A 24,634-nucleotide genomic window follows, 5' to 3' on the forward strand; every position below is an offset into this window, starting at 1 on the left:
TTTCAAAAGGACACAGTGCTGTGAAACCAAGAGCCCACGATGCACCCCCTTATTTGGCTTATTTCTAACTTTCTGAAGTCCACTTACGTGCACATTATAAGCCTGCTGGGTGAGCCTCTAATTGCCTCTGGGCTGGCGATTGTGGGGAGCTTTTTAGGTGCTTCTGAGGTTGGCAAGGAAACCAGCTCCCATTTGTGAATTTTCCAATTGGGGTTTAACAATGGGGATAGAAAATAATTTGATAGCAGCTGCTTGTTGGATGCTCCCGGGAACAGGCTCCAGCACTGTTGCTGGGCAGTGCTCCACAGCCCCAATTAGCCTACTGTGTCCTGTTAGTGAATTTGAAAGCCAAAGTAATCAGTGGAACTTCATTTTCATTGGTATTTTTTCCAGTAATTAAGAAAAAAAAGAGACTTCATTTACACTTAAGAAATGTTGCCAGCACAGCCCCGAGCATGTATCTTAATTGTAGAGAAAGGCTTTTGCAGCGAGGATGGACCTGGCATCACAAAAGAGTCCTCTTCCCCTCCTTGCCTCCACCTCTGTGTCACAGTGTTCTCAGGATGCACTCAGACCCCCTCCGGGCCCAGCTCCGTCTGTGCCAAGGCAGAAATTGCTACCTTTAGACCAATTCCAGGTGCCTTGTCTCTCTTGGGGTCTCACCATGGGAGAAGATCGTTTAAAAGACTAATTAATTTGCCCTTTTCCTTAGATTTCCTACTCATCCATTTCTAACAACAAAAATTCAAGTTCTACTAATCTATAATAAAAGTTGTATTCTCACACCTGCTTCACCCCTGGACCTTTAAACTGGGCCCACCCACGCAGGGACTGGAACCCAGGCGTCCCTGGGAGCAAGTCAGGAAGGCTGCTGATGGTGTCAGACCAGGGCCTGAGGTTTCAGGGAGATGCCCCAGCAGGTGGAAGTCTGGGCCGCCTCCACCCAACACCACAAACAGATCTGCTCTGGGTCACCTAGTTTGTGTGGCATCTGCAAGGGTTCTTTCAAGGAAGCAGCTAAGCAGATCTCAGAAGCGCGTCTCTCCGCACGCCCTCAAGAAGCCACCCCTTGCTCCCTCCCTGATCCTCCTCTACTCTTGGCAGATCTCATCGCAGGCTTCCCTCCTTGTCACTTGTCCCCAGCAACCACCTCATCCCTACTGCTGCCAGGGACTCTCCCCCAATACTCTGGACCTTGGCCTTCCTAGAGCGTCCAGCTTTGCCTGCTCCTAACTATGATACTATCCAGGTCTCAGATGAGGAGACCTTTCTACCCTAGCTCCTGATCTTGCTGAGTCCTACCCCCTACTTAGCAAATAAACCCACAGGAGGTAGAGAAAGAGGTGGTTCTAAAAATTAGAACTTCTTGTTAAGGGACAGATGTAGAACTCCTATTGTGGCTTTGGGGAGGAGCCAAGGCAAAGAACAGGAGAGGTCAATAGTGGGATTAAAAGGCAGACATAACCCTGAGAGTTTCAATAATCAATGGCATGTCACCTTCAGACAGAGCAGAATTGGAGCCACACGTGGTCCTGAGATCTGGTGCACATTTTCAGGTCATCTTGTTGCCAGACACTAAAATTAGCACAAGGACTTGGAGTACATGCCTTCACTTAATAAGCTTGGTCTAATTTAGTACAAATTCTCTTAATAAAGTCTGTGTTGAAATTATTCTGCATCCCTAGGGTCTCTGCTGCTGGAAGAAAGCAGCATGTGCTAACATAGCCTGCCTTATATTCAGGTGGGCATTTCCCAGGGAGGGCTTCGCGAAGCTCCAGTTCCAAAGGATGCCCCTGGCACAAGGAGGCCATGGTCAAGGGTGGGAAACTGCATAAATTCTCCCCACACCACCACGTTCAAGAGTCACAATGCTGTTAGCATATTAAGAGCTTTCAAAAGCTCACCAATAAAATAATCCATTTGATATGACTTAACCCATATTTCTCAATCTTAACTCATTACAGAACTCACTCTTTGTGAAACAGTGTCCTTGGAACACTCTTCGGGAAACATCTCATTGGAGTTACCAATGCAGGTCTCCATCCCCTGCTAGGCTATCAGTTTAGAGAAGCAAGGACTCTCTGCTCTCCCAGATTCTGCTCTCTTCACCTTCCCCCCTATTCCAGTAGGTCAAGAGAGAAGGTCAGTAGCTAATGTTTGTTGGATTACATCCCATTTTTGAAGCTGTTTTGACAAAGGTGTGTTGTTCGTGGTCCGACACACGGGGATGACTAACAAGGTGTCTCCTAGTATTAACTGTATCAAAAAATCAAGACAAGACTGCTCTAGGCCCTGGAGCTAATTGGATGTGAGGGCATATTAATTTAAAGGAGACATAGATGAAATCTGCTTTAAAATTCATGTCTGGAAACACGGTATGACTGAGTTGTATTCTAACTTTGTATCTTATTCCAAAGATTATATTAATTAGAAAAGTTGACAAGGATCTTGGAGCAAAAACAGTATTGTTTCACCTTCCCTGAGAGATACACCAGAGGGGAGGGGGGGAAAAGGCCACAAAAGCGAAAAACAGAGAAAACTCACATCATGTAATTTCATGTTTGAGTTCCTTGGTTCGTGCTGCCCATACAACAAGCTTGCCAAAAGGCTTCCCCTTTTGCAACCCTATTGCCTGGATAAGAAAGGGATCCCCACTTTGCAGATGAGGAAACTGAGAGGAGAGAGGTGTTTGGATTTGCACCAAGGTGTCTGCCACTGGAACTGTAACCCTTAATTGCACTGCTACACCACCTCTGCTTCTAAGGACGTGTATAGTCAGATGGCATTTCATATCCAAGTATGAAAGACCAGAGGATTCTGAAGTCTGGAGTCAGATCACTGGAGCAAACTCCCAGGGCATTCTTCCCACAGATTGGACAAAGTCAAACTGAGGCCTAACTACAGACCCATCATGGTTCAGTGTAGGGAGGGTTGAGTTTGGAGCTGTAAGAAGAAAATTTGAGACCCTTGCTCTGCTGCTCTGGGTCTTTGAAAAGTGTCCTGCCTCTGTAGTCCTCAGTTCTTCACCTGGAGAATGAAGGGGATCTCCTGGATGGTATGTGAGGGCCCTTCCAACTCCATGAATTCAGGTCCCCAACCCCACAGAGATGATTTGGGGGAGTCCTAGGTTTTACTGACTTAGAACATGCCATATATTAAATGTCTACTGGAAAGGCTGGAGAGATGGCTACACAGACACGGAAAGGGCTGAGAAAGCCTGCTGAGAACGGTCGTGGTCAGCTGCAACTGCAGATCATCCGTCTCCACAAGTCACCTGCAGCCCACAGCTGCAGCCCCCTGGGCTGTGTGGACAGTTCTGAAGCTACAGCTTCTGGGGGTCTATTACACACTCCACTTAGTCTTTGCGTTCCGTGGGTGTCTCCATCGCTGAAATGAGGAAATGAGGGAAAGCAAGATTTCAGACCGTCTCACCATTTGCATTGCTCAAAATTGATACCCAACCATCCATGAAATTGTGTTCATTGAGGGGCATCCCCGTCAACAAGCCATGCACAGAGCAGCATCCGAGTCGAGCAAGAGGGAAGGCGCTGCCCATCCTGCACACACTTTGCAAACGGAGGAGACGGCACCTTCACACAGCTCTGATCTTCTACTTAGAGGGAAAGGGTTCAAAAGCTATTGAGGTGAGTGGGTCCCGCCTCTCAGTAGAAAGAAAGCTGAAGGGTCAGTCAGTCCCAGTGCAAACTCTGGCTCAGAATAATTGCCGTCGAAGCCCCTCCGTGTCCACAGAACCCCAGTGTAATTGGACATTCTCCCCCAGCACTGTGACAGTCCCAGCCTGTCCCCATCTTTAGGAAGCAGCCCGATTATTACACCCTCCAAGAACCCTCTTTGAGCGCCCACCACCACCACCACATCCATCATGCTGCATGCAAGTCAAAGCCTTGCCAGCGAGCGAGACCTGAGTCTGAATCTGGTTCACTAATTCCTGGCTGCGTTGCTGTGAATAAGTGACCAAACTTTGGAAACATTGTCTGGGAAAGGAATTAGAAGTTCAGCAGGTAGGAATCTGAATTCACAAAGAAAAACTATTGTTTCCACATCCATCTTCGTTTCATTCCGAACCACTATTCCATCTGAGCAGGGGAGATTTAACCTTGGCAAATGTGAAACTGTTCCATTTCCTCGGCCAGCCGATTGCAAGGAAATGTATGTGGGGCTGCGGTGCCAGGGACAGAGGGGACCCCAGTCATCTTCCCGCGCAGATGTGCTCTGAGATGGTGCTCACCTCTTCGGTCCTGTCACTAACGGTCTTTCGGGGCTGGCAGCTCTCGGTATTTCTTCACCTTACTTAGGGGCACAAAAATATCTTCACTGCTTCTCAGGCTCTGTCTGTCAGACCATCTGCAGTCCATCTGCCTATCTGTCCAGATGCGACAAGCCAGCATTGCCTCCAGCATCACGCTCCCCAGCCAAGGCTCAGCCCAGGTGGCGGGCTTCAGGTGCCTCACTCTGCACCCCTGTGCCTTACCCCCTCCACATCCTCCCTGCTAGACCCCACCTCCCAGTCGGGGGTGACATTTTCTTGTCTGCGGGAAGCCAGATTTTTTTTCTTCTACTTTTCCCCAAATGTGGATCCATACCCAGATCTTCCCCAGCCTCCGAAGGGTTTAGGCTTCTGGAAGCAAAAGAAACTCAGCTTTAAGCTCCATCTGCTCATCTCCTTGTCACAACCCTCCCTGTGGCAATGAGCACAAGCCAGATATGTGTCTAAACGAAGGGTAAGATGAGAGAAATACTTGGGAAAAATCAAAAGAATAGAGGCTAAGGTCTCAAACATACTATCCTGCCACTTAAGTATTAACTAAAATAGCACATGAAAGAACTTGCCATATTTTATGGGCCTAACAGATGATGGCCATTATTTTTTCCCTCTGATCCGTTGGACACCACATCTGTATCATTTCTTTGGATATCAATCATGCCCTGCCTTAGACCGTCTATTATACTGGCAATTTACTCATGTTTTTATTTCCCCAGTGTCTATACTTTATTCTCCCAACTAAGTATAAGTTCTTAGAGAGAATGAACTACATCTTATAATTAACTCAATCTAACAGAAGGCTAGGCATTCAGCAAACACTTTAAAAATGTGTGCAGAGCTAGCCTCAGGAACCCAAAATCACATTCGCAAACATGTAGAGAAAGTTCTTTGTATAAGAAATCAGGTTATGTTGTTTTTTCTTAAAGTAATTCATGACCATGTTTGGGTCTAAATGTTAACAGAGGAGCCATGTGGTTTACTAAGGTATTAAAAAGAAAGAGACTTTCAGCATATCTATTATTTTTTAAATCCTGCATCACAGCCACTCCTGAGTGCAAATAGATTTCAAATTTTATACCGGCCTCCTATTGCAAAGTGCTAATTGAATCAATTTCCTGGAGCTGCATCACTAATAAACAGAGTGCACCACAGATCTGGGATTCTTGCATCAAAAATACTAAACATGAATGTTTTGTGGAGAAAAAAATGGTGTGTAGGAAAATGCCTTAGCGCCCAAGAAAGTCGCAAAGTTTGGTCTTTGAACGCGGAGCTGCAGAGTGAGCCCTTGAGGGGGTCTAGATGACAGACCACAGAGGGCTCGCTCCCAGCCTCACTCTGGATGGGCCTGGCCAGTACACCGGGATGCGCCAGCTGGCCCCATGCATGGCCGAATGTATGCACACCAGAGGGGCACACACTTCACCCCTTCCTACTTGTGTGGCCTTGGGCCGCTTACTACTGAGAGGTCTGAGTTGGCTTAACTGTAACTACAAATGAGTACCTCCCTCCCAAGAGTTTGGTGAAGGTTCAGTAAGATGATGATGTATGGCGAGGACTGCACACCGTGTTGGAGACATAGTTCAACTCATACCCAGAAAATGATAGTTGCTGTATCTGCTGCTCTCTGGGGACACAGGGTGGACAAAGCAGAGAAGAGACAACCATCCGAGTGCCCTGGGGAGTGGCAGCTCTGCCATTTGTACCCATGCTCACACCTTTCTTTGTGCAGATCAATGGGAGTGCCCGTCTGTGAGGGCAGGAACATGTCAATGGCATTGAGGAGCACTTTACCCAAGGGGGCTTTGAGGGCCAAGATCAGGAGGTCCCCGATGGGTTCCCCAACACTCTCAAGTCATTGCCATGTCATGGCATTCCCCAAAGACACATCTGTTTAGAGTTCCCTGTGGACTGAGTACTTTGATAGAACCTTCTCCCTTCATTTCCAAAGTGAAAATGTTTTGATGGCAGGTAAGAACAACATGAGTCAAAATGGCTTAAAGGTGGGTGATTGGCTCCCCCAGCTGAGGACGCATGTGGTAGAGTGGTGAGGAGGTCTACTTGGGCCTCTGCTAGGACTGTCCCAGCTCTGCCTGCCTTCATGCGTCACCTTTGTTGTCCTTGGCCTGCTTACAAGATGGCAGCAGCAGCCCTAAGCCTTCCTTCTTCACACCACCATCTCCAGGGTAGAGAGCAGGAGTAGGTTCCAGAAACTTTCTGGATAGAAAAGGGAAGCTCTTTTCCCAAAGGCTGCCAATTAATTCCTCCTCTCCTCTCATCGGCCTGAATTTGGTCTTATGATTACTCCTGGGCCAGCCTCTGTGGCTTAGTGGACGCAGGTACCGATCGGCTTCATCGGACACCGACACCTGACTGAGCCACTGGAGCAAGGGGAAGAGGAAAACCTGAGTAGCTGTGACTAAATAGAATCCATCCCTGGAATTCAAGTCAACTCCCCCGAACCTCTGGGCTGCCGCTACAAGAGGGCAGAAGGGAGATGGATGTTGGAGAGACTCCACGATGTCCACTACTCTGCTGGCATTAATCCGCCACCTCTTTCAGTTCAAGAAACAGTTATGAAATGTCCGCTGTGTGCCAGGCAGGGGGCAGGATGCCGGGACCGCACGGGGCACGTGTGCTGTTGAAAGGAATAAATGAGCCAACTTACGCAAAGTGCCTGTTGCAACCCTCGGCCCTTAATACCTGCTCAGTATCATCTTCATTAAAATGAATAATGCATGAGTGCTCCCTGCCATCCAGGAGACTTAAACAAATACATTCTAGCAGTGTGCAAAGGCTAGCAAGAGTAAGCCGGTGGGTGGCGTGGAGGAGAGAGATCGCACAGCAGTGTGCAGAGGGCCCAGCCTAAGAAGCTTAGAGCCAGGGATTCCTAACCTTGACTTCACATCCAGCGCACCTGAGGAGCTCCTGAAGCTCTTCACCCCAATTCAGCCATAAGCTCTCAAGGTGGGACCCAGCACCAGAATCAACTTGACTTTATTTAAAGATCCTCAGATGAGGGATTCCCTGGATGGTGCAGTGGTTTGGCACCTGCCTTTGGCCCAGGGCGCGATCCTGGAGACCCAGGATCAAATCCCACATCGGGCTCCCGGTGCATGGAACCTGCTTCTCCCTCTGCCCCTCTCTCTCTCTCTCTCTCTCTCTCTCTCTCTCTCTCTCTCTATATATATATATATATATATATATATATATATATCATAAATAAATAAAAATTTAAAAAAAAAAAGATTTAAAGATCCTCAGATGATTAAAATGTGCAGCCAAGGTTGAGAACCAAGGTTGATAGGCTATTGAGGACATAAACCCCACACATGTAAGCCATTAGCAACGCGGGGTTCTGAGGGTGTGGTTGGATGAAGTCAGTGCTCCAAGGCTCAGGAGAGGATGTGGTGGGCAGGGGGGGCTCTGGCCAGGGAGGGCGGACGGTAGACCGGGTGACCCATGAGAGGCTTCTCTGTGCAAGCCGGGGACAGGGAGCTTACGGGGCCTTGAAGGACCATGGCGTTTGCCTAACCTAAGCCGTTTGGAGGTGGTGTCTAAGCGTAAAGAGGAACAGGTGTGAGCAAGGTGCGCATGCCAACACAGGGTATTGGTGTGGACTCAGTCACCAGAGAAAAACCACACCACAATTTCAATGGATAAATATAAAGAATTATTAACCATAATAGAGAATTGGAATCACAAGGATTTGCTACTGAGAAGTAGAACTCTCAAGAATATGGGAACGCAGGTATTAGGAGCATCTACTACCCCAGGGCTGAGGTAGAGTGACCCGGGGGGAGCCCTCCGCCCCTTCCAGCTGAGGTCCAGGCTCTGCTGGCACAGAGAAGTCACTCTGGGGTCACTCTAGTAGAAATGGTCAGAAATTGGCCCTCCGGCGTGCTGTCTCACTGCAGCACACTTCGCTAGGGATGCATTTCAGGAGACCCAGGGACCAAAACCCAGAATTGTCCCCTGCGAGCCAGCAGAGGCTCAGAGTTTACCAAACCTTCCCAGGGAATTAGCAAAACTGGAGTTCAACCCACATCCCGCTACCTACGTCCTGCTACGTCTCTGAACAGACAGAAGTGCGAGATCAAGGCTAGAGTCGGTGTAGGCTGCTCAGAGACGGAAGGGGCCCATGTTCCGTGAAGGCTGTGGGGAAGGCCTCCTAGAAGAGGTGAGGGTTCATACGGACCTTGGGGAGCTTTTACTTTAGAGACATGGAGAAAACCAGGGAGGGAGGAGGAGGAGAGGCCTTGACATGAGCAGCACTGAACGGTTTCGTGTGAAGAGCAGGCCGGTGCTCAGCTAGGCCTTGGCTCAGCCCGTAGAACAGTGGAAACCAAGAAGTAGGCGATGAGAAGAGAGGCAGAGGCAGAACAGAATCTGGGAACTTGAATTTAAGTGGGTCCGAAATCAATTCATTGCAAGAGAGCCAGGCCTGTGGATGGAGGGCTCGGGGACTCCTCGGCGGCCTGCCAACCCCTCTATGGAATGTCAGGAAGCGAGCGCCGGCTTTGGAGTCAGACAGACCGGGACCAGCTCCAGCATTGGCTGTGCATCCTGGGGCCAGTCCCTCAGCCTTTCTGAGCCTCAGGGGTCTGCAGGTGTGAGCGGGAAACAAGGACCCCTTCTTTGCAGGCTTGCTCAGATGGGGTCCCTAGCTGAGAGCCGGGCGCACAGCAGGCCTCCTGTCAGTGGCAGCCTCCCTCTCCTTCCCGTTCTTTCTCTCTAGGTCCTTTCTTCTAAAGCAGGTCATGCCTCGGAAAGCAACTGCTTCAAGTTGAAGAATTCCAGCTTTTCTAAGTCGGGTGCAGCTGGGGGGCACCGAGGTCTTGGCCGCAGATGGTAGCCTCCTGTTGAGAGTATGGCCGCTGAGCTTACTGCTCTGGGTAAAGGCTCAGGTTGAGGGGACACAGCCAGTGTGTCCTTGGTCCCCCAGCCAAATCGTGGGTGTTCCATACCCAACCTCCACAGGGCAAATGACCCGGTGCTGCTTTCGCTTCTAGGAGGAGAAGTCACCAAACCACGGTTTGCTCAGTTCTTCCACGGCAGCCTGGCCAGTCTCACCATCCGCCCCGGCAAAATGGAGAGTCAGAAGGTGATCTCCTGCCTGCAGGCCTGCAAGGAGGGACTGGATATCAATTCCCTGGAAAGCCTCGGCCAAGGCATAAAGGTAAGGAAGGAGCCAGTGTCGCTACCAGTAAGACATTGACTTGTGGGGCAGAGGCTGCCCAGGGCCAGCGCACTCTGGAAAGGGAGTCCCCACCTGTAGAGTTACACAGAGATGGTGCGGCAGGGGTGAGGGGCCGTGACTGCCGTGGTGGACTTCTCCTGTGTCGTGAGATTTCCTAGATGAAGCCCTTGTGCATAATCAGTTCATTACACAAAAGCAGACACGTGTCCCGTGTCTACCAGAAGGGGATGGTTGTATTTCGGCTGTTCTGGGTTGGGTGGTTGCTTTGTTGTTTGTTTGCCAAAGGAACAGAAGCAGCATGTGAGAAGAGATTTCAAAAAAAAAATATTTAAAAATAGAATGAAAAGTTTGGCCATGTTAAATATAAATTAGGAAGGAAGGTCAGCCCAGGTGGGCTGGAATTAGCAGATACGGAGGTCGCTGGGTCTCATGTCGTGAAACTGAAGCGCAGGTTGGGCTTCGAGCAATCTCTGGCAGAGGGAATGTGAGCAGATTCATGCAAAATAAAAACATTCATGTGATCCGAAAGAATCAAAGCTGTGTTCTGAAAAAGGTACCTCCTGAGGGGCAGGACACGCGTAGCTAAACGTCCTCAGCACCCGGCCCAGTCACCTCACCCCCACCCGGCAGGGAGCCTGCTGGCCTCACCTGGACCCTGGGCGCTCCTGCCAGCAGGGAGCCTCTGGGAACCTGAGCAAAGAGCTGGTTAAATATCACTGCACCCCAGCTCGGTCCTAATGGACCCCAGAGAGAGTAGACAGGCCACCCTCAGCCTCCTTGAGCACAGGCCAGCCCCACGAGCCAACCCCCTCCCCACAGCCTGGAGGTTTCCTTTATGGGCCATTTCTCAAGGCTGGTGTGACCAGAGCAGAGGCTGCCTGCTTCACCCCTCACCTACCGTCTCCTCTGTGCCTCCTACCCTGGGCCTACCCTGCCTACCCCTACTCCAGGGTACAGGGAGTCCCCCCTCCCAAAGACAGCACCTTTATTTTTGCTGCCAGGGGAGCCTGTGAGGCTCTGACATGAGGAGCCATGGAGGGGCTGGTGATCTGAGCACATCATGTTTTTCTTTAAGCCGCAGTCACTTCAGCAAACATGCCATGGACACCCGGGTATTGGTTCTGGGCTGGATGGGGGGAGACCCAAAGCTGAACATTCCCAGCCTTTTATCTTCAGGGAAGTCAGCGGCCCAAGCTGATGTTTGTAATCCAGGCTGGTAAGCTGAGATAACGATGAGCACGAGGCTCCCCCAAGTGCCAGACACAGCTCTAAATGCTTTGTGGGTACTAACTTATTCAATACCAGAAGAACCCTATGACAAAGCTACCATAAATGTTCCTATTTCACACATAAGGAATTGAGGACTTTAAGAGAACGGAAACTTGTCTGAGATCCCAGAACTGGTAATGAGCGGAGCCAGAATTTGAACCCTAGGTGGTCTTGCTCCAGAGTTCCAGAACCTGAGGAGCAGCAGTTGGGAAAGGCTCCTTGGAGGAGGTGGGGTCTGAGCAGCATGTTTCAGGATGAGGAGGAATCAAGCAGGAGAAAGGCAGGGGGAGGGGAGCTGGGTGGTCACTCTAGGCAGATCTGAGAGCATGGATGATGGCAGGGTGCTGGGGTGCCCCACAGCGTACACTGGGACTCCAAGAAGGAGTTACATGCCCCAAATTGTTACAGTGCCCAAATTGTAGGAATAAAGGTAGAAGTGTGGTCCCCTAAGCATAGGCTGCGTCATGGGGCCCAGTGAACTGTGTTCAGGTGTTTACATGTTTTCTCCGGTGGGCCCCAGGGGGCCACTGAAGGACTCCAGGCAGAGCAACATGATCTGGCCAGGAACATAGTTTAGGATGCTCACCTTGGAGGCTGGGTCAGAGGGGGAAGGTGGGAGGAGCGCACAGACAGGGCAAGGCAAGAATGGCCTTACAGAACCTTAAATAGGCACGAACAGGTGCACTCAAGAGTTGATCACCTGTCATTGAAGGAGACCTGCAAGACTGCCTCATGTTGGAAAGGACGACTCCTCACCCCCCCCACCCCCATCCCTGTCTACTTCATGGCACATTTGATATTGGTACCCTCGCATGCGGAGCCTGGGGTTTGATCCTCAACCAACTGTTGGAGTCGTTTCTTTAGCATTTTGTCAGCCCAGTGATGCAGAAACCTGTCCTCCAACCCTCCCCCCTCTAATTCTGGGTTTGCTCCCCGCCTCTGAGTGGATCTGCTCTGCTCCGGAGCATCCCATGAGACCACGGCTTCAGGATTCAAGCACTACAAAACAAACCAAAGATACTGCACCAAAAAGCCCCACATTCTTAGAATTCTACATGAGGAAATGCACAATCTCTACGGAGCATCCAGAGCCTATGACGAGAGGGGGTTGTAAACTACGTGGCACACAAAGCCGTAGCGGGTGCAGAGGCTCTTCCAACCTTTCAGGATACCACCTGTTGACTCCCAGTCACCGCAGAGGATCCTCCTCCATCCTTAGGCATAGCTGGCACGAACTAGCACCGCAGGAGAAGTTAATGATAAGACACAAGTCATCGTGTACCCACCGGGGGCTATTCGAAGTTCATTATCCCTACGCCTCACAACAGATTAAATGTTATGGCCCCATTTCAGAAATAAGGAGACAGGCTCAGGAACCTGCCCAAAATAAGTCCATGCTCTTTCCTCCACACCAGCACCTCAGATTATAAGGCATTCTTGAAAATTATTCAGACTTCCTTCTCTCTTGCCCTAACTCCATTTCATATCCCTCACTTCATTTCAGAATAATGACTGTTTTTCTCCTTTCTCCTGGTTCCAGGCCTCCCCACTCCTCCCTGGCCAGTCCAGAGGAAAGTGAGGGCCTCCTCTAATGAACAAGACTATCTATCCATCTGCTCGCAGGACCCAGTGCAGGTTCCTCTTTTCACTCGTCTTCCCCTGGATCATGCCTATTTCTGAATATTTGTCCAGCATGTCTGGGGTCATTAGATGGTTGGGGTGGTTACTGTCTTGTACCCGTACGAGATCCTGGGATACTATGGAATAACCACCTTCCTGAAGAATATCCTGTTCTGATTTTCATAGCATAAGGCCTGCCAATTTGTTCTTTCATAGCCCAAGAACACGTCAGCATTTTTAGAAAAGCTTGAACTTAGGTTTATTTAATCCATACTATGTGTTATGGATCATAGGGATTTCAAAGATGAAAACACATGATACCTGTCCTCAAGTAGCTCAAGGCCTGGAAGTACTTAACATAAAGTAAACTAACTTAAAATGTTTAATAAAACAAGATAATCTAATAGAGAAAAGAACAAAGAACACAGAGGCAGGAACCCTTTAGGTGGGAGGAAGGCCAGGAGACTTTACCTGGAAGGTGACATTTGGGATGAAAGTTTTAAAGGTTGTGTATTTCCTGAGGTTGCTTTATAATATACCACAAGCTGGTTGGCTTAAATATCAGAAATTTATGAAAGAAAGAGTAAGAAAAAAAGTCCACAGTGTTGGAGGAGTGGGAAAGAGCCAGACCTCTGGGACAAGGCACTCCTTGGTTCAAACTATACTACAAATATTTACTAGCAGGGTGACCTTGGGCAAAGTAATTTAATTCTTAAGCCCCAATTCCCTCATGTATAAAGTGTATTTTGTTGTGATGCTGAGGGAATTGGATTTTATGTATATTTTATATATATCTACATTAGGTATCTATAGATAGAGGAAAAATATGTGTATAGAGATAGATGAGATGATAGATACAGGTATAAATTTCTAGGGATCACCTTTAGCAAACCTAATAGGTTCTCAACAAATCACAGTTCCCTTCTCCCGCTGGGCTGGTCTTGCACTTGGTATTACCACTGCCCCAGCTGCTTTTGAAAGGTAAATTTGGGTGACAGTTTTGGCAGAGGAGCCTGGAATATGGCAAGTCTCCCATCTGGCTCAACCCAGAGGGGCTGGCAGGTGTCCAAGTGAATGGCAAGGTGCCTGGAGTACCATGACCAGCCTTCCCTCGAGGAACAGCCCTGGGCTTTGGACAAGGATTTCACTGATATCCCAGCCTAGTAGGTGCTTGGTGACCCCGGCTGACCTTCTGGGATAACTGACTATTCCCAAAGGCCATCTGTCTAGCATCTTCTCAAAGAAAGGAATCACGGTGGCCACAACACAGCTTCCCAAAGGAGTATGAGTGCTGTCACCCTTTGCTGGGCCCCCAGGAAGCCATCTCTTGTCCCTGTGATAATGCTAATGCCACTGTGTCCGACACAGAGACCTACCTCACCTACCTCAGACACGCCACAGGGCTGGGAACACCACAATTTAAAAAACGAAACAAAGAAACCTACTTTGGTGGAAAGTTTTATTGATCCTGCCAGAACTATATTGATGGCTAGGCCTGTACCCACCTTCATGCCCTGTGGCAGCCCTCAGGATGCTCAGACGGCCAGAGTCGGGTATTAACTGGAGATCCAACATAGCCGATCCACCTTCTCCTTAGGGGGCTGCGGTGGGAATGCACCCTGTGCTGATTGCCATGATGCTGCCAATTCAACTCTCTGGAAGAACTGTTTGATTTTCTTCTTATTTATTTAAATAATCTATACACCCAACACAGGACCCTAAGTCCCAACCCCCAGATCAAGAGTCCTATGTTCTTCCAACTGGAGCCAGCCAGGCATCCCATGATTTTCTTGTTTAGCCCTTGTGTGAAGGTTGGCTCAGCCTCCACTGCAGGGCCTATCATTTTGTCATGTTTCTCATGTGCTAGACCTGAGGGTAACCCTGGGAAAAAGTCCATAGACCCTGCCCTCAAGGTGCTCACAGTTGCCTGGGGGAGGCAGGCAGACAGCAACAGCACCATGACTCTGCTACAGCAGGAATGGTACACGGTGGGGTTGCGAGGCCGTAGGGAGGCAGAAAGACATGTGGGAACATAGGTGGTATTTCAGAAGAATGAACTTGAATCTGCTCAAATCTGAAATGGATAATTTGTGCAACACTCAGAACAGGGCACCTCTCAGCTAATGAATGAGTCCTCCAGCTAATGAGTCCTCCACAGCAACGGAGAAGCCAACTCAGAGCGTGACTGTGACATCACCTGCACATATATCCGGGGACTCCCAAACCCAAAAGAGGGATTGGTGCTTGTGAGCAGACCTTCCAGACCACAGAGACCCTGCTCGGGGCATTGAAAGACCAGCAATGAAGGCAGCAGTACCTGTGTGGGCAGAGACTCCATTTAGAAATAATTACAACGCTAAGAATTATAATAAAATCTATCTTGGACTAAACACCCTTTAAGTACTAGATTCATTATATACGTTATCTCATTTAAGCCCCCAGACAGCTAGATATTAACATCCCCATTCTTTTCTTTTTTTTTTTTTTTTAAGATTTTATTCATGAGAGACACATAGAGAGGCAGAGACCCAGACAGAGGAGAAGCAGGCTCCATGCAGGGAGCCGGATGTGAGACCTGATCCCCGGACCGCAGGATCATGCCCTAGGCCAAAGGCAGGTGCCAAACCGCTGAGCCACCCAGGGATCCCCTATCCCCATTATTTTCAATGAGGAAATAAAATCCAGAAAGGGGAAGTAAATTGTCCAAAGTTGTATTTCATAGTCCGTCCTAGAACGGGGGTACTGCAATCCACGCAGCCCACGATCTTTCCAAGTTGCCACAGAGCCTTAGGTGAGAATCCTGCCTCAGAAGGGTGCAATTTTTCCAGATAGGCTAAAATGTTGCAGTAACAAATAACACCAAGATCCTCATGGCTTAATGATTAAAAGTTTATTATTCTCTGTCAAACCAGGGAGGTGGAGTGGGGTTTCTGCTTGGAATGCCACAGCCACCAGAGGGGAGGAAGAAAAAGGCTGGAGCATCTGCAGGGTCCTTCATGGACTCAGCCCAGAAGCCCTGCCCCACTCCCTCTCACACCTCATTGGCCAGATGTAGTCACATGGCCCACCCATACATGGCAGGTGGCTGATGCCAAAGGTAGCCTCCAGGATGCAAAGGAGAGCAGGGTTTAGTTTAGTGAGCACTGATAATAACTCCCACAGAGACTTAACTGAAAAGAGAGTGACTAAAAAAGTCTTTTTGGGAGTAACCCTGAGATGATACTGAGTACAATGTGGGCCAAGGGGGAACATTAACTCATTCATCTAATGGGATTACAGGGCACTAGGGCTACGTTCTGAGATTCAGAGATAAGAAGTGGCACCCCTGTCCTCAGTGAACTCATGGTCCCTGTACTGTAATCATTATATTACCATTTCATAAGCACTATAGGAACCCAGTGGGGACCTAAATGAGGGAAGCTGGGGCAGCCTCAAGGAGGAGGTAACAGTAAACAAATGATAGTTGAAGGAGGCAAAGATTTAAGTTCTCAGTTGCCTAGGGGGGCCACATTACAGGGACCTTACATGGGTCATATCAACAGTGGTACTCATGGGACACCCAGTTCCTTTTAGAGTCCAGGCTCAGAACGGAGAGCTCTTAAAAAGACAACCAAGTCCTATCAGGGAAAAGTTAATATAGATAGATTTTTCCTTCCACTCATAATAACATACTCCATCTCCTTCGTGGCAAGAGAAATGTAAATTAAAAATACACTAAGGTAGCATTTATCACCTATCAGACTAGCAAAAATCCCAAACTACAGCATATTCTTTTGAAGTTTTGAGAAAAGAAGCACTCCTATACACTGTGAGAGGGAGTGTATATTAATATATTCCCTATCAATGGGGAATCAGGCAACATTTGTCAAAATTTAAAGTGCGTATACTCTTGGACCTAACAATTTCACACAGAGGGATTTATCCAATAGATATATGTTTGCACCCATGAAATGTGTACAAGATTATTCATTGTGGCATTATTAGTAAAAGACTGGAAATAATCCAAGTGTCCATAAAAAATTGGTTAAATATATTATTTACACAGAATATTAGACAGCTGTAAAAAGGAGGAAACTTATGATGTACTAATACAGAACAATCTCTAAGATATGAGCTAAGGGGAAAAAAAGCAAAGTACAATAAAGTACGTGAAATGCTACCATTGGTGGAAGAAAGAAAAAGGAACTCTATATTCGTAAGACTGCTGAAGTATAACTTTCAGGATAGGCTAGGTGATGCTGCAGTAACAAGTGACTTAAACATCTCAGTGGATTACACACTTTTTTTTTTTTTTTTTTTTTTTACTGTTCACAACCAATGTCCATTGTAGATTGGCTTCAGCTCTGATCCACATACCACCCATACTGGGAGACCCAGGCTAATGGAACAGGCCCTAAGGAAACTTGGCAGGTTTCATGGCAGAGGGAAAGGGATATTGAAGAACATGCACTGGCTGTGAAATCTTCTTCATGATTGTGAACCAAATAATATTTCTGGCCACCTTTCATTAGCTGAGGAAGTCACATGACCACTACTGAGTGCAGCAGGGCAAAAGTGTATCTTGCAGGGAAGAGCTCCATATGTCACATAGTCAAGCCTATGGACAATAGGACAGGCATGTATAAGCCTCCCACTGGGAGGGGAAACAACTAATTATAAACAGTAATGCAACCTGGAACTAAGAAATTAATACTTGTGGATGAGATATTGGAAACTGGGTAGATAGGATGGGCACTTTCACTTTGTGTGTGTGTGTGTGTGTGTGTGTGTGTGTGTGTGTGTGTGTGTATAGTTACATGAACATATTATGCATAAGAAGTGTTGCCAAGTAGCTACGTAAAAATATATCCAGATCAGGGGTGCCTGGCTTGCTCAATTGGAAGAGAACATGACTGTTGACTCAGCTGGGGTGTAATTTCGAGTCCCATATTGAGTATAAAGATAATTATATATATATATCCAGATTTTTTTTCCTGTGGCATGAACTCCAGATACATCATCTGAATGCACTGATAAGCTCCTGACATCTTACTGATAATAAATCCTGCTCAGGAGCATGTGAGGATCAGCAAGTCCAACCAGTACCATGGCAGTGCTCCATGCTCCACACTCCACGCAAGGAAGAGTAACTGCCAGGGCTTTGCAGGGAGAAGCAGGAGTCTGTATCTGGTTTATCCAATTTGAGGACTCAAGTGACTTGGTGGGGAGCATCACAGCCCCCAGACCCTCACCAAGTGTAGGATATTAGGGACTCTGGGTGGAATGAATAGATAATAGACCTGGGACAGCTGACAGGGGTGTACACAGCAAATGAGCAAAACTCATGGGTAAGCAGAGTAAAGCACCAGGGAAGCAAAATAAGGAGTGAGATCTGAGAGAGGAGGGCCGTTAACTGAAGGATGAGCTTTAAGGTTGGAAGCCAAGAAATCAGCATGGATCAGGAAAGAGAGCACAAGGTGAACTGAGGAAAGTTCAAGGCCAAAGACAAGACCAGTGAAAGGAGCCAAAGCCCAAGTGTCTAGGCAGCCAGCTGAGGGGGCAGGCTGTCCAAGGGCTGAAAGACCCCACAGCCGCACAGAGCAGGGGCCACCCTGCCAAGGGCTGGACCGCAAGAGCCCTGTGACAGGGATTCAGAATCCCATCCTGCGTTTATAACACCCAGGGATCTTACAGGGGAGACCTGGAAGCCCCCCAGGGGTAGCAGGAATTGCTTAAGGGGCTAAAACAGTAATCTGTGCGCATGGCTGCTGCACTGGCCTACACTCTGGAGACACTGGGCCTTCGTGGCCTGTCCATGGAGATGGTAGGCTTTGTTGTTGATCATGCCCCCCCATGACACCCCCTTTCTTCCTCCAGTACCACTTCAACCCCTCGCAGTCCATCCTGGTGATGGAAGGTGACGACATTGGGAACATCAATCGCGCCCTCCAGAAGGTGTCCTACATCAACTCCAGGCAGTTCCCAACGGCGGGCGTGCGGCGCCTGAGAGTCTCTTCCAAAGTCCAGTGAGTAGACACACTCGGGTCCGCCAGGAGCCCAGCGAAGCGGCAGAGAGGGCCCCTGGGGAATGTTCCCTGGCAAAACAGAACTCATCTTTCTTCAGCTATTCGCAGTTTCTCTGCCATCCCTAGGAGGGTGCCCCAATGGATCTGTGTTGTCTTCTTTAATGTGCTGTTGCTTTGCCAACACATATCGAGCTTTCTCTAATTCAGAATGTGATGTACCGCTTCCTGTAAGTTCTCAGCTCAGTTTTAAGTGGTCTGATTTAAGGTTACAGTAACTGGTACATAGTAGGTGTACCTTGACAAATGTTTATTAAATTGGATTAAATTAACCAACCCAGCTTTGCAGAGCAACTAAATACCACAGGTATGCAAGAAAAAGAGAGGGTGTGGTTCTTGTCCCAAGGGATCAGAGTTCAGTAACAGAGATGAGACCATTTATTAGTGAAGCCTGTGGATCCCACCCTTCTTGGTCTGTCAAGTCATTTCTCAGCCACAGCCACTGCCTGGTAGGGCAGCAAGGACAGGACCCCAGAAAAACTCCAGGGAGGGGGAGATACCTAGCCCCTGAAGCAAGGAAACCGAACCCAGAAGAACAGGAACAAGGCTGGGAAAGATGGGTCTGCTGACTGCCACGTTACTGGGGCCAGAGACAGGTGCCCGGCTAAACCCCACAGGCAGCAATTAGATTCAACAGTTCTAGTGACAGAGGAGGTGCTCCCACCTTCACACTACGGGCACCCTTGGAGGCCTGGGATAGGGAGCAAGCACCTCCAGGTCAGCTCCACACTTCAGTCAAGTAGGGGGACCAGGCTACCGTAAACTGACAAGGGGCAGGGTGCCCTCTCGGATTGGTACAGCAAAGGCCAGACACAATCGGGAGCACACCGCTGCTCCCACACTCACCTACCTCCAAGAAGATGGAGTGGCTGAGCATGGTGTCCACCCAGACTGTGCTTCCCTCAGGAACTTTCCCAAGGGATACAAGTTGACAAATGCCACCCACTGGAGTCCACCCAGCCTACCCAGAGCATCCATCCACTCACTGGAGTCCACCCAGCCTACCCAGAGCATCCATCTGGGCCCTGGGGGCTCTTGTAACCTAGGTCTTTGGCCTAGAGAAGCCGCGGAGAGTGCCAGTGACTCGCATGCCTGATGGAATCTGATGAGGGTGTCAGATCTGCCAACATTTACTGAGCTCCCACCACGATGCAGGCTCTGGGGTCGGCTTCTTTGCTATATGTCATCACATTTGATCCTTAACTACTCTAAGATAATTATCATCAACTACATTGTATAGATGGAGAAACCGGTTCACAGGAGTCACACCTTGCCCAGGGTCACCCAAGCCCATTATGCCAGAGCCAGGCCATGGACCTTATCTTGACTTGCCAGGCCTTGCTCATGGGGTCACATCATTCCACCTTCCAGGTATTTCTGTGGCAATGTATCAGGAGAAAAGAGTGTGATCAGTAGCACTCGGCTGGCACATCTGCAACAGGGGCACGGTGGGATCTCCTTGTAGAGAGACAACATATACAAGCGCAGGAGAGTTCGGCCCTGGGGTCTCAGCGAGGTGCCCGTCACCAGCCAGTTAGGCAGCAATTTGCTTACCAAATCCTAATGCACATACCAAGCAGTTGCTAATTAATATTGCTGCTGATTACTTTGTTAAAGGATAATTAAAGGCTTAACAGTTACTTGTTGCTTGTATAGAAGATTCCCATTTCTCCCAGAAGCCAATCTTCTTTAAGTCCCTAGATTGTTATTAGTTCTGACTATAATGTGGCTTTAAATCTGAATGTCTGTTGACACCCTCAGAGTCTCTGAGGTACCTGGCAAGGACTAGAGGTGGTAGTATGTATCCTTGTCCATGGCCGCATGAAGGATGCTTTTGTCGCTCACTCTTCAGCGCTGTGACCACAGCTGTTTTCCCAGGTGCTTTGGAGAAGATGTGTGCATCAGCGTCCCTGACGTGGATGCCTATGTGATGGTGCTGCAGGCCATCGAGCCCCAGATCAGCCTCCGTGGCACAGACCGCCTCTGGAGACCTGCTGCCCAGTTTGAAAGTGCCCGAGGGGTGACCCTCTTCCCCGACCTCAAGATTGTGAGCACCTTCGCCAAAGCCGAGGCCCTAGGTGACCTGAAGACCACAGGTACAGATGCGTACTAGGTTGTGGGGTGGGATCGGTTCGCCCAGCCATGTCACGTGCCGCTTCAGGACAGCGGCACTGCTCACCACGGCAGGGAATTTCTAATAGCAAAGCAAACAAAGCTGCAAGCAACACAAATAACAGGAGGGAAACGAACCATTTGGCAAATAATTGGTCCACCTGCGTACGTGAGGTGATGTTGGAGGGAGAGTATTTATGTCAAATGGTAAATGAAAGAAAGCAAGATGCAAATTACAGAGGGCCCCCCCCACACACACACACAGGAAAATGTCAAGAAGAAAACACACCTATCGCTAGCAGTGCCGTTCTCTGAGACACAGAAGAGCCAGTTTGTCTCTGCTCTCCTTCACTTTGCTGCAAATGCAAAATGTTCAATAGTAAACATGTATTATTTTGATAATTGGAAGAACAGCTAAAGAGGCACAAAGAAAAAATTCTAGCTGCACCTTAATATACACCCAGTAAAAGTCAGGTGTGATCCAGCAGCAATAGTCTCAGCTCTCAGGAAACTTTGCAACACATCTATCCGACGGAGGTGGAGTAGTTGAGATGATCTGCTGGGAGAGACAGGTGCATGGAAAGCTACGGTGCTCTCAGCTGTTGGAGAGGGAGGGGTGATGGGAAGGAAGAAAGGGAAACCCAGGACTCAGATCTACAGGGGAAATACTCATTTAACTGTCCTCTGCAGCCTCCTCCAGGAGCAGACTCCAGCTCTCCCTCCCTCCCTCCCTCCCAAAGCAGCTGCTAATGATGTGCTGGCACCAGTGGGCCTGAGTCCCTGAAGGGCTGCCCCTCTAACAGTCCTAATTACTCACTGCCTTAAACCACCATGGTCCCTAGCGAATGGGATGCCTCAAAAGGTAGCTTTTCTTAGCTCATGGTAATAGACAGTGTCTTACCAGGGGTCCCTGCCAGGACAGGGCTGTTTCCTAGCGACACCCCACCACCACCAGGTACATTAGGGCCTGTGATCTTTCCCTTCCCCTCATTTGTAGAATAATCATTATTATAGATGCTTTAAGAAAGCAGGCTCATGGCATGTGCCACCAGGGCTCAGTGACCCGCCCCAGCATCATCTGCTGCCCCTACTGACCTCCTCTTTGTGCTGTGTCAATACCAAAGACAGGCGAGTCCCCAATGTACAACACCCCCTCACCTCTGTGTTCTCCCCTTTGCTAGTGCCCTACCCTCTGCCTAGAAGGTCCCTGTCCCTCCCCATCCATGTGACTGCTGGCAAACATCTCCACCGCCAGCACTCTCTCCCCTAGACTGGGCTAGCTCTCCAGCTCCATAAGCCCTCCAGTGACCGATGCTTCTGTGTCACGTCACGTGCACATTTGCTAGCCCTCGGTGGCAGTGATCTGTTAATTAAGCCAAACCAGGGGCTCCGTGAGGGCTCAACTGTGGCTGATTCACCTCTAAATGCCTGAGCCCAGCACAGCCCCTTCAGCACCGTGGGAATCAAGAGAAATACATACAGATGGAAGACAGAACTTATAACACAGCCACAGGAGAACAAGAAAATAGGCACAGCGTGCCCCCTGCCTAGCGTGAGCAGTGAGCCAGCCACATGGGGAGGAAGGAGAGAGGCTGACCTAAACCCACCTGACAAGAAGCTGGCAAAAAACTCCAGAAACCACGCAAAGGCTATTTGAAATCCAGATACACATATGCTATCACTAATGATAGGTCTTAAGTGTAAATTAACATGATTTTAGATTCTGCCAGTGAAACGTGAAGCCACTGGGATTGACAAGCATCTAACGATTAAGCATATGAAGTTATTTAGAATAATGTATATCTAGTGAGAGCAAAAAATATTTTTGGTGTACGAAAACATTAAAATAGAAAATAATTATTTAAAATAATTCTCTTAAAAAAAAAATAAAATAAAATAAAATAAAATAATTCTCTTTAATAAATCCTTTTTAAATTTCTATTTTCATAAATATTTTATAGTATACAAAATATATTAGTCCACTTTATAAATAAATAAGTATACATATTTAAATGATCTCAGTTATGAGATTTCAGGTATGCTTTCTGGTTTGGTTCTCTTCTTTGTTCATTTGTTCCTTAAATTCCACATATGAGTTAAATCATATGGTATTTGTCTTTGAGTGCATTTCAAGATCCATCCATGTTGTTGCAGAATGACAAGATTTCATTCTTTGTTATAGTTTAATAATAATCCATCGTGTAAATATGTATGTGTATGTGCATGTGTGTATATACATACATATATATGTGTATGTATGTGTGTAAACAAACACACACACACACACACACACCACTTCTTCTTTATCCACTCATCCATCAATGGACACTTGGGCCGCTACCGTAATTTAGCTATTGTAAATAATCCTGCAATAAAAGTAGGGGTGCATAGGTCTTTTTATTTTTTTAAAAAAAGGTTTTATTTATTTATTTATGAGAGACACAGAGAGAGATAGAGAGAGACAGAGACACAGGCAGAGGGAGAAGCAGGCTCCATGCAAGGAGCCTGACGTGGGACTCGATCCCGGATCTCCAGGATCACGCCCTGGGATGAAGGTGGCACTAAACCACTGAGCCACTCGGGCTGCCCTGCATAGGTCTTTTTAAATTAGTGTTTATGGATTCTTTGGGTTAATACGCAGTAGTGGAATTATGGGATCATATGATGATTTTTAATTTTTTAAGTAATCTCCATACTGTTCACAGTGGCTGCACCAGTTTCCATTTCCACCAACAGTGCATGAGGGTTCCTTTTTCTCCACATCCTCATCACTTATTGTTTCTTGTGTTTTTTATTTTAGCCATTCTGACAGGTGTGAGGTGATGCCTCATTGTGACTTTGATTTTTTGTGTGTGTGCGTGACTTTGATTTACATTTCCCTGATGATGAATGATGTTGAGCACCTTTTCATGTGTCTGCAGCCATCTGTATGTCTTCTTTGGAAAAAAAATGTCTTTCATGTCTTTTGACCTTTTTTAATTGGATTATTTGTTTTGGGGGTGTTGAGTTGTATGACTTCTTTATATATTTTGGATACCAACCCTTTATCAGATATTGTCATATGCAAATATCCTCCCCACTCAGTAAGTAATCTTTTAGTTTTGATGATTGCTTCCTTTGCTGTGCAAAAGTCTTTTATTTGATGAAATCTCAAGTTTGTTTTTGGTTTTTGTTTCCCTTGCTTCAGGAGACATAACAAGCAAGTTTTTTTCTATGGCCAATGTCAGAGAAATTACTGGCTGTGCTCTCTACTAGGATTGTTATGGTTTCCAGTCTCTCAGTTAGGTCTTTAATCCATGTTGAGTTTATTTTTGTATGTGGTATAAGAAGATGTTCTGGTTTTTCCAACAACATTTGTTGAAGATACTGTCATTTTCCCATTGTACAGTCTTGTCTCCTGTTTTATAGATTAATTGACTTATAAGCATGGGTTTATTTCTGGGCTCTCTACTCTGTTCTATTGATCTATGTGTCTGTTTTTGTGCCAGTACCATAGTGTTTTGATTACCACAGCTCTGCAGAATATCTCGAAATCTGGAATTGTGATGCCTCCAGTTTTGTTGTTCTTCTTCAAGATTGCTTTGGCTGTTCAGGGTCTTCTGTGATTCCATACAAATTTTAGGATTGATTTTTATAGTTATGTGAAGAATGCTGTCAGTGTTTTTGTTTTGTTTTTTAAGATTTTATTTATTCATTCAGGAGAGACAGAGAGAGGCAGAGACATAGGTAGAGGGAGAAGCAGGCTCCCCACGGGGAGCCCAACTTGGGACTCAATCCCAGGACCTCAGGATCACACCCTGAGCCAAAAGCAGAGGCCCAACCACTGAGCCACCCACGCATCCCAAATGAGATTGTTTCTTTCTTTTTCTGATTATTAGTGTATGGAAATGCAACAGATTTCTGTATATTGATTTTGTATCCTGTGACCTTACTAAATTCATTTATCAGTACTAGTTGTTTTTTGGTGGAATCTGTAGGGTTTTCTATATATACTATTAGGTCATCTGCAAGTAGTGAAAGTTTTACTTCCTCCTTACCAACTTGGATGCACTTTCTTTCTTTTTGTTGCCTAATTGCTGTGGTTACCGC

The 24,634-nt window shown here is 47.6% G+C and overlaps 1 protein-coding gene across 1 annotated transcript in view; it reads left to right on the top strand.

The window, feature by feature from the left end:
* The window catches only part of CLSTN2 (calsyntenin 2), a 601,316-nt gene that overhangs the window by 557,000 nt on the left and 19,682 nt on the right, over nucleotides 1-24,634 (top strand). Inside the window, exons 10-12 of the mRNA XM_072726986.1 lie at nucleotides 9,295-9,461; nucleotides 18,228-18,376; nucleotides 20,312-20,529. Of these exons, the coding sequence (XP_072583087.1) occupies nucleotides 9,295-9,461; nucleotides 18,228-18,376; nucleotides 20,312-20,529 (534 nt within the window). The remainder of the gene's footprint in view (nucleotides 1-9,294; nucleotides 9,462-18,227; nucleotides 18,377-20,311; nucleotides 20,530-24,634) is intronic.

This window comes from Vulpes vulpes, chromosome 11 (genome assembly GCF_048418805.1).
Source record: "Vulpes vulpes isolate BD-2025 chromosome 11, VulVul3, whole genome shotgun sequence".
In the NCBI taxonomy this organism is placed as follows: Eukaryota; Metazoa; Chordata; class Mammalia; order Carnivora; family Canidae; genus Vulpes; species Vulpes vulpes.